The sequence below is a fragment of the Microtus ochrogaster genome, assembly GCF_000317375.1.
Source record: "Microtus ochrogaster isolate Prairie Vole_2 chromosome 14 unlocalized genomic scaffold, MicOch1.0 chr14_random_1, whole genome shotgun sequence".
NCBI lineage: Eukaryota > Metazoa > Chordata > Mammalia > Rodentia > Cricetidae > Microtus > Microtus ochrogaster.
The window spans coordinates 30,877,060-30,886,105 of NW_004949096.1; the positions used below are offsets into that span (position 1 = coordinate 30,877,060).

At 49.1% G+C, this 9,046-nt stretch overlaps 1 protein-coding gene across 1 annotated transcript in view; it reads left to right on the forward strand.

Annotated features, from left to right (window-relative positions):
- The window catches only part of Sord (sorbitol dehydrogenase), a 31,511-nt gene extending 26,271 nt beyond the window's left edge, over positions 1 to 5,240 (forward strand). The window contains exons 7-9 of the mRNA XM_005364367.3: positions 149 to 324; positions 3,197 to 3,318; positions 4,121 to 5,240. Of these exons, the coding sequence (XP_005364424.1) occupies positions 149 to 324; positions 3,197 to 3,318; positions 4,121 to 4,286 (464 nt within the window). The 3' untranslated portion in view covers positions 4,287 to 5,240. The remainder of the gene's footprint in view (positions 1 to 148; positions 325 to 3,196; positions 3,319 to 4,120) is intronic.
- The last annotated feature ends 3,806 nt before the right edge of the window (positions 5,241 to 9,046 follow it).

Genomic DNA, 9,046 nt, shown 5'->3' on the forward strand with positions numbered 1-9,046 from the left:
GTGGTTTTGGAGCCTGTCCTGGAACTAGCTCTGTAGACCAGGCTGGTCTCAAACTCACAGAGATCCGCCTGCCTCTGCCTCCCGAGTGGTGGGATTAAAGGTGTGCGCCACCACCGCCCGGCTTGAACTAACTTCTGTTTTCCTTTAGACCTATCTTCCTCTCGGTTGGCCAAAGCCAAGGAAGTTGGAGCTGATTTCACCCTCCAGGTTACCAAAGAGTCTCCTCGGGAAATTGCCAATAAAGTGGAAAGCATGCTAGGGAGCAAACCAGAAGTCACTATTGAATGCACAGGAGCGGAATCCTCCATCCAGACAGGCATCTATGTGAGTGATCTGAGGGCAGCTTGCTGCTGTGCAACGTGGGGGCAGAGGTGGTACAAAGTAGTAAGGAGAGCAGTAATGAGGAGATCTGCCATCAAGCTCCATTGGGCTGTTGTGTGACCCCCCAATCAGCTAACACCTCTGCATTTTGTTCTCTTGCCTTTTGTGTGAACTTGCTTTGAGCCTTCATTGAGTCCTAATGAGGTTCAATTGTGAAAAACAGACACGTGATGCCCTTTCAGGATGGGGCTACCTTTAGCATTGCTCCAGTACCTGTAAAGCCTGCTTTCGACAAGACCATTAGCAGGACAAACAGCAGACCATGCCTTAGTAGAGTAGGAAGTTCCTGTATTGTTTTATTGAGGAAAACTCGTCTTTGAGTCATTGATACATAACAACACAACAGCTAGTGATTCAGCTAGTCGCCAAGGTGAGATGAGTTTTCAAGGCTAAAACTGGTAAGTGGGGTGCTATCTTCCAGAAGGAGGAGCCGATAAGCTGCCCATACCTGATTCACCCCCAAGGTTCCACCCCTCCAGCAACTTCTGGGAAACAGAGAAGGAGCTGGGGTGGGGGAGGGTGTGGCATGGACAGAGCAAAGTACAAGGAAAAGAGGAAAAACAAGCCTCCTGTATGCCAGTCCTCTGCTGGGCGTTTTGTAAGCACAATGCCTCTGCACCTTAGGTCTAAATCCAGTTAACACGTTACAGTGAGAGAGTCCGGGAACCTCTTCCAAGTCCCCAGGTTTGAGTCAAGAGTCAATCCCAGCTCTGCCGAGCCCACTGGATGGGAAGGATTGAACAAACAACTGTGCTAGGATGGGAGGGCCTGATCTGGGAGGAGCTCCTGCCTCTGCCTCCTAGACTGCTTCCCACAGGGCCACGGGCTTCTCTTTTCCTTCTGAGTCATAGCTAGCTCATGCCCAGGGCACTTTGCAGCACGTGAGACAGAAGGCTAACATCTCTAGCTATGGTACGCCCTCCAGCCTGGAACTCTTGTAGAGCTGTGTTTCCTCCTGTCAAGATGCTTAGTGTCACAGAGGGCAAGGAGGTGGCAGGAAGGATAAGCAAGTATCACTTGGTCCTGTCCTGAGTTTCTGTTAGAATCAACCCGTCTTCTGTTCCACTCTCATAGCCAGTGGTCTCCATGTGGGGAAAGGCAAATTGATCCCAAAACTGTGCAAGATGATGAGTCTGTGAGTGGCACCTCCTGGGTGCCAGGCTCTGTGTTAGACACATTGCAGGTGATGAGAGAGAAGAAGGTATATCTACTATCTTCAGGTGATACCATACCACAGAGGGGCAATGAAACTTGATGGATGTAACTGTTCTTCCTCTCTGCCCTGATACTTGGGAACAGATGTCACCTCCAGTAGTTGGTAGCCTAGGCCAGTTGCCAGACTACCTGGAATGGTGTAGATGTGGCTATGACCTGAGGGACTTCCCAGGCATGAGGTGATGTCTCTCTGACATGGAGCCATCATGAGTAACATGGACTTTAGAAGGTGTGGTCATACTGCCAATGAGCACCAAATATGGGCACAGCTGAGCATCACCTTCCTGTCAGGGAGGTGACTGGATGCTGTCTGTGTGATGTGGTAGATGCCCTTGGGTAGAACGGATGTCATCTCATGGTATATTGACCATACCCAGAGTAGTCAAGTAATCTGAGCATTCCTTGGCCTGTGGCTGCATATTGCTGGCCCCTGCTACTTGGAATAGCCAGCACGTTCCTCCTCATTGTCAGAGAGGGCAACTCCCAAGGGGAAAGCATTTCTCTGGAAAAGCTGTTATTTAAGAGTTTACTGTGACTCAACCCACAGCTTTGACCTCCTGCCCATCTCCAGTGGAGACAGGGATGCTTTTTCCATTACATGTCTATTCCTGGGTTGTTTATAAGCAATTCTGCACTTCATTGAAAGCATAAAGCAGCCAAAAACTGCATACACAATGATACCAAGCCCTGTGATTGTTAGCCATGAGGTGCTAGCTGAAAGGCCAAGTTGGCTGCTCAGAGGTTTTAGCAACAGGAGTGGCCTCACAGTGCTGCACCCTGGAGTACCACCTCTCCTCTGGGTACTGCAGGCCTCTCTCCATGACATTTCCTACCCCTCCCTTCAGAGGGGCTGGCTGTGTGCCTTCCTGTCGCTCTGTTTTGTATCTCTCAGAATGGTCAGGTGTAAGTGCCGCTGCCATGTCTGGCTACCACTGAAATTTTGCAAGACTAATTGCTCATTTTCCTGCAGATGCCACAGGCCAGCACTGTACTTACACAGCATCACATAGAAATTGCCAGGAGATACTCTCCCTCGTCTGACATGCTTCAAGAAGGGAGTGGCTCCCTGGAGTCTAATTTCATGACATTAGCAGAGTGCTGGATTTCCAGACAAATATTTAGGAAGGACAGATCCATTCTGCTCAATGCCTTTGAGGTGTAGAACAAATGCCTCCTGCCTGCCTCTGTGGGTGAAGTTTTTAGAGCACAGGATCCACAGCCTGTTTGTGTGACAGCTGCAGTTTTCTCACTACTGATGAGTTCAGAGGGTGGTTTCTTATTTTCATTTTGATTATTTTTGAGATGTGGGATCTCATTATGTAACTCTGACTGACTTGGCCCCCACTCTGTAGGCACACTGGCCTTGGATGGTCAGCAATCCTCTTGCATTAGCCTCCTTGGTGCTGGGTTTGCAGTATATGCCACCATGCCCAGCCGATACTGACTGCTCCTGGTGTCTCCATTAGTCACCCTTACACTTCTGCATACCCTGCCACTCTTGGGTTTGGGTGGCATGTTGAAGAGTTTAGTAGTGTAGCAAGAATCACGTTCTCTGGACTTCCTGTATATCCTGAGTTCTCTTGTTTTATTTCTTCTCTAGGCCACTCACTCTGGTGGGACCTTGGTGATTGTGGGAATGGGCTCTGAGATGGTCAATTTACCCCTAATGCATGCAGCCATACGGGAAGTGGATATCAAGGGTGTGTTTCGGTACTGCAACACGTGAGTATGCTGAGGGTGATCCAAGGTGACCAGCAGCCAGCATGGTCAAGGCAGGTCCCATGCAACCTCTGAGACCAGGAGTCTCTGCCTGTTTATTTATGAGAGGCACTCCCTGACCACACTGCCAGCACCCGATATGATAGGACTGCTAAGAGAAAACATGTACTTCTTCCTCAGAGGGAGGAGCAGACAGGGAGGGGGTTTGGGTCTGCCACTCATCACCTAAGCCCTCCTCCCTCCCTACTACAGCCAGACTTCCCTTCCTCTCCTTTAAAGGGAATCAGGGGTCTCTTTGGGGGTAGAGCTGCTTTTCACCCACCCTATCCATATCCTACTGCTCCCCACTGTGTGCAGCAAGGATGCTCTGACTGGAGCATAGCGGTGCCTCATACATACGCCCAGCTTATCCCTCCATGTTCTCAGCAGAGCGCCCACTTTGCATTCGCCTTTGCCAAGCTGGGCTGCTAATCTGTGCGAATGGGTTATCTCGGCCTGTTCCTGGCCACCTCCCCATTTACTGCCTTTTCACACTGGCCTCTATAGTATCACTCGGTCCTTCTTGGCAAAGAACGTCTAGGTTTCATGGCCTAAACTGCAGAACAAAGGGTTGGAGGCTTGGATATGGCAACTGAAAGTCTCTGTACCTGCAGATGACAAGCCACAGACCTTCTGTCACTATGGAGCTGACCTTGTACAAGGACCATGCTAGAAATAAATGTGACTGAGCAGTTTCTGGGATTGGTGGTTTTGGGGACCTGACTTTTCCCCTGAAGGTGAATGAAATGCTTACGATCTCTTACAGGTGGCCAATGGCGATTTCCATGCTTGCATCGAAGACGTTGAATGTAAAGCCTTTAGTTACCCATAGATTTCCTCTGGAGAAGGCTGTAGAAGCCTTTGAAACAACCAAAAAGGGAGTGGGGCTGAAAGTTATGATCAAGTGTGACCCCAATGACCAGAACCCCTAAAATGAATTTATTGGTGTCCTCAACCCACCCTCTCAGAATCTAAGGGCTAAATAGCTAGGAAGCGGGGGTGCTTGATTCAGAACTAATTTTTGAATGGTAGAAATAATTAACTCATAATAAACAGAGAGCCTAGGGGAGTCAGTGTGCCTTAAAGACAGAAGTAGTGATACTTCGGGGGACTTGTAGGCTAGGGGGTGGAGCTGACTTAGGAAGAATGGATTTTAAGATGGAAATGGCCCCATAGCTGGTCTTCAATCTCAATAAATGATTGTCATTTGTTGAGTTCAGAGAACGGTGTGGTCAAGCCAAGTGTTATTTGGTTTGATGATAAAAGGATAAGAAAGGATACTTGCCTTCTGGATAAAAACTAATCAAAAGAATGAAACAAATTCTATATGAGCTGCACTGGCTTACATACCAAGAGCATTCACCTCTGCCCAAGGACCACCTCTTCCTCAATGCCTGAGAATTCTATCATTACATTTGTAAAGTGGAGGACCACCTTCCAACACTGCTCATTCACGGCAAGGAGCAGTGCCAGTTGCTATGCAACCAGGAGACATCTGCCTAGAGATTTTAAATTCGGCCTAATTAGTACAGAGGCTTGGGTTCCTTACTGGGGGATTAGAATTCCCTCCCAGGTGATTATTACCCCCATTCCACTCAGTTTGGGTTTTCTGAAAATGTTCCCCTTCTCATAACTGTGTAAGGCTGGTGGTAGCTGTTGGGTGGGCATCACAGAACTTTTCATCCTAGGCCTTTTCTGTATAAGATTTGGGTCCAATTACTCCCTTTGTGATCTTAAACTAATTCAGAATGAGTACACAGAAACTGTGTTGTAACTTGGGCTGCAGATTTTATCCCACCTCTTCGGCTGTGGATAGAGAACGGCTGAAAATCTTCCGGAGATTTTTCAGACTGCTTTGCAAAATAAATTCTGTCTCTGGTGTTGGACTCCTGCTGTGGTTGATGCCTGTTTCTGGAGTAGACTTATGCTGCCCAGTTCACACAAGGAAGAATCGCAGAGCTTTAGCAGGGGACATTTTCTATATGAAATACAATCTCACAGACTTCTAGAAACTGAAGTAGCAAATGTATGAGTATCTTGCAGGTAGAGAAAGTAATTCAGGCAAAGTGGCACAACCCTTTTCTTCTCTTGCTCCTGCAGGAGGCAGATTCACAGAATTCTGTCCACACACTCTCGGCAGCCCTGCATTCCTGCTGGCTTGCTCTTCCTTCTCTCCGTCCTATTTAGTTAGCACCAGACTGATCGCTTGCCCTCTCTGAAGACTCCTCCCAGCATGGGGATGCCCAGAGTTCCTCTAATAGGAATGAGACAAGCCCCTCACTTGGGAAGATTTCTGAGAACTCTCAGGCAGGCACAGGTTTCTCTGTTAAATTTACAAATAACTACTTTTCTTCTGGTTGTGTCCCAATGAGAGGGGACAACAGGATTTGGGAGCTACAGGAAGCACAGACAGCAAGGTTGAGTCATGAAGAGCAAAGATGTGTCAGTTGGCCTAAAACTGTGCTTGCAGTAGATCGGCTAAGCTGGTCTTAACACTTCCATTTTCTGGCTTCAGTTGGGCTTTATGATGCCTGTAAAACTCTGAAGAGTGGGTGGGCTGTTCCCAAACGCAGTTCAGAGAAGACTTGGTGCTCGCCTGTAGTTCCAGGGCTTGCACTGAGGGAGGATCATGTTTAAGGCTAGCCTAGTGAGAGAGTGTTTGAAATAAAAACAAAACCCTAAGATAGCAGCTCAGAGGATCATCCTATGTTCATGTCCAGCCCTCAGCTTCCAAGCTGTGGCTTCTCACACATCCCAGGAGCTGAGAGGCTGGGGTGGGCTGTTCAGTGAGCCACAAGCATGGTGAAGGATCCCCAAGTTGCCTGGGGTCTCCCTCTACATCCCTATCCTGATGTTCCTTAGAAGGGGCTGCAGGAAGATGGGAATTCATTCCCTCTATCTCCACAAGGAACTCAGTGTTTGTTGACTGTCTCAGTGAATCAGTCCCGGAACCAAGATGATGAATTTCCCCAAAGCTCCCCAACATTGAAGTCCTGGCGGCCTCTGTGTGCTCTCACCAGGTTGGGCATACATTCAGTCAACATGGAGGACCCCACCCAGTTGGCACTCCCAGTACTGGAGTGGGGTGGAGTTCAGAGTAGAGAGCTGAGAAGAAGAGGACCCTGCAGGTGACCTCGAGGAGCAGGAAGGCTGCAGCCTGTAGGACCCCAGGGAGGCTGGTATGTTGGCTCCAGCGACTCCATCTTGCTTATCTCCTTTGGCTACAGCAGACACTCCTGGACTTTCTTTCCGGGCTCTCTCTCCCCAGCCTCCTGTTTTGCATAAAGGAGGCAATGTGGGGTAGTGAAGCCAGAGGTCAAGCGTGGGGAAAACATACAGGATGTGTTGATTGTTTGCCTTTTCCTCAGAACCGTTTCTGTTTTCGTGATGTCAGCTTAGGCTCAAAGTTCAGAAGCCGAGACAGGGAAGCAATGCTCAGGCAGCCAGCCAGGACAGAAGCTGTACCCCGCTAGAGATGGGGAGGCCCAGTCAAAGCCTACACCGCTGGTGACAAACAGTTCTGACCTCTCCACATGCCTGAAAGGGAGGAAGAGAGTGGGAAAGGGCTGTAGTGCAGCAGCTTTGTGAGAACACCACCGACAGGCAAGCTTTCCAGACAGGTGTTGCTAGTGTGCTGTTGCCCAGCCCCCTCCTTTCTCCTCCCCCACCCCTGCCTTCACAGCCTCTGTCCCTTGCTCTCAGCTTTAAAAGCCAGACACTGAATTCTTTTCCTGGCTGGCACCTGATAGTGGGCAAGGATGTAGTAGGTTTTACCACCATGGGATCTTAGTGAATCCTCCAACCAGAAGAATGGCTTGCTTCTTGGACCCATGCAGCCCCTGAGAGGTGGTGCATCGTAGAGGATTCGTTATAGGGCCGAGAGGGCCAGCCACTAGCTCACTGTGACCCCAAGCCACTTCCATTTCCAGCCAGCCTCTGCTGGAGGAATCCTTTGCTGTCTGACGGACAATCTTGAGGTCCCCTCATATACTGACACATCGTTTCCTGGGGGAAAAGACCCCACGGGAAGTATCTCTCAGGATTAGCTATAATGGGCTTTCTCCAGTTCAAGTCCAGTTAAGGGGTAGCTTGAGGGAGAGAGAATGGCCCAGGTTGGTGGGGGGAAGGCCTTCATGTGGAAACACCTGCATTATGGATTTCACCTTGTTCTGTGTCTTGGTCTTCCAGTACTTCACATGAAGCTGAAGGCCGAGGCACAACCTGGAAAGGGTAAGGATACATCAATCCACTCATTGTGAGGGGGAAACTATGGGAAGAAGATAGCCCTTTGGGAGTAGTGGATCCAGTACCAATGAGGCATGGCGGAAGCACACCTCCCGTGGATCAGCTCACGCTTCTGTGGGTGATACTGAAACCCAGTGGGTCCCGCCTAATCCTACAAGCTCATGCCTACTGGATCCACAAGCTACCCATCCGCACGGGCCTCTTGGTACCCAGGGCCTCACTTGTGGGCTTCTTCACAGTTCTGGGAAAAATCACTCTCCACACAGGTTTCTGAGACACCATCTCTGTCCCTGGAGCTCATGGTTTGACTAGGCTGGCTTGCTAGTGAACCCCAGAGATTGGCCTTGTCTTCATCTCCCCAGCTTTGAGATCACAGAGCCTCGCTGCTCTGCCAGGCTTTTAACATGTATGTTAGATATGGAGCTAGTCAGGCCCTTATGCTCACACAACATGCATTTTGTCAGTTGAGCCGTTCTCCCCAGCCTGTGGGTATACACGCTGATATTGAGACTAGAAAAATCTTTGCGGTTCCAGGTTATGAACAATGTGAGAGGACTTGTGCCTTAGGGAACCCCAGAGTCTGCTGAAGGTGGGGTCATAGAGTCACTGGCTAACTGACTTCAGATCATCTGGGAAAATGGAGGCTTGGTCCTCCTCCACTCAGAACATGAACCTGTCACCATGTCTCCAGGCCTGAGTTTCCACAATGATATTAGCAGTCATCCCTTCCAGGGTAGGACAGCAGCCCCTGCAGGGGCTGGCATGGGATTATAGGGAAAGTGTCTAGGTCACCATGGAGCAGTGAACCACCATCAGTGAACCTGTACCAAAAGCTTTCCCACACCCATGCCCTCAGTGGCAAGACAGATTGCCATACCAAACCTTACTAAGTCACTGGGAGAAAGTAAGGGCCATACATATAGAATGTCCCTTTGCTGTTCTGGCCTCTCTTTAGTAGGTATAACTCTGTGTGTTGTGGAATTCACTGGATTAAGCATTAGGATGCTGATCTTGGATTGTTGAAAGACGTGACAATTAAAGACTTTTAAAGAAATTTCTGAGTAATTCAGAGAGGATGGCCATGTTGTTGTTTATTCTCCCACCATGTGTATACTGAACACTGTGTTTATCTGGCCTAACAGTATACATTTCAAGTGATATCTAGTCCCATGGACACCAAAGTGAAACATGTCCCTTGTCATACACTACATGGCATAGGACAGGGCTACTAGCCTCAAAGACATCAAGAGTTATTGATTCTTGTAAGACCGGCAAGTCATCTCAGTGGGTAGAGATACCGTCCACCAAGCCTGATGACCTGAGTTCAACTCCTAGGAACCACATGGTAGAGGGAGAGAGCTTACTCCTACAGGATGTCCTCTGATCTCCGTCGCACGCACACACACGCACACACACACACACACACACACACACACACACACACACA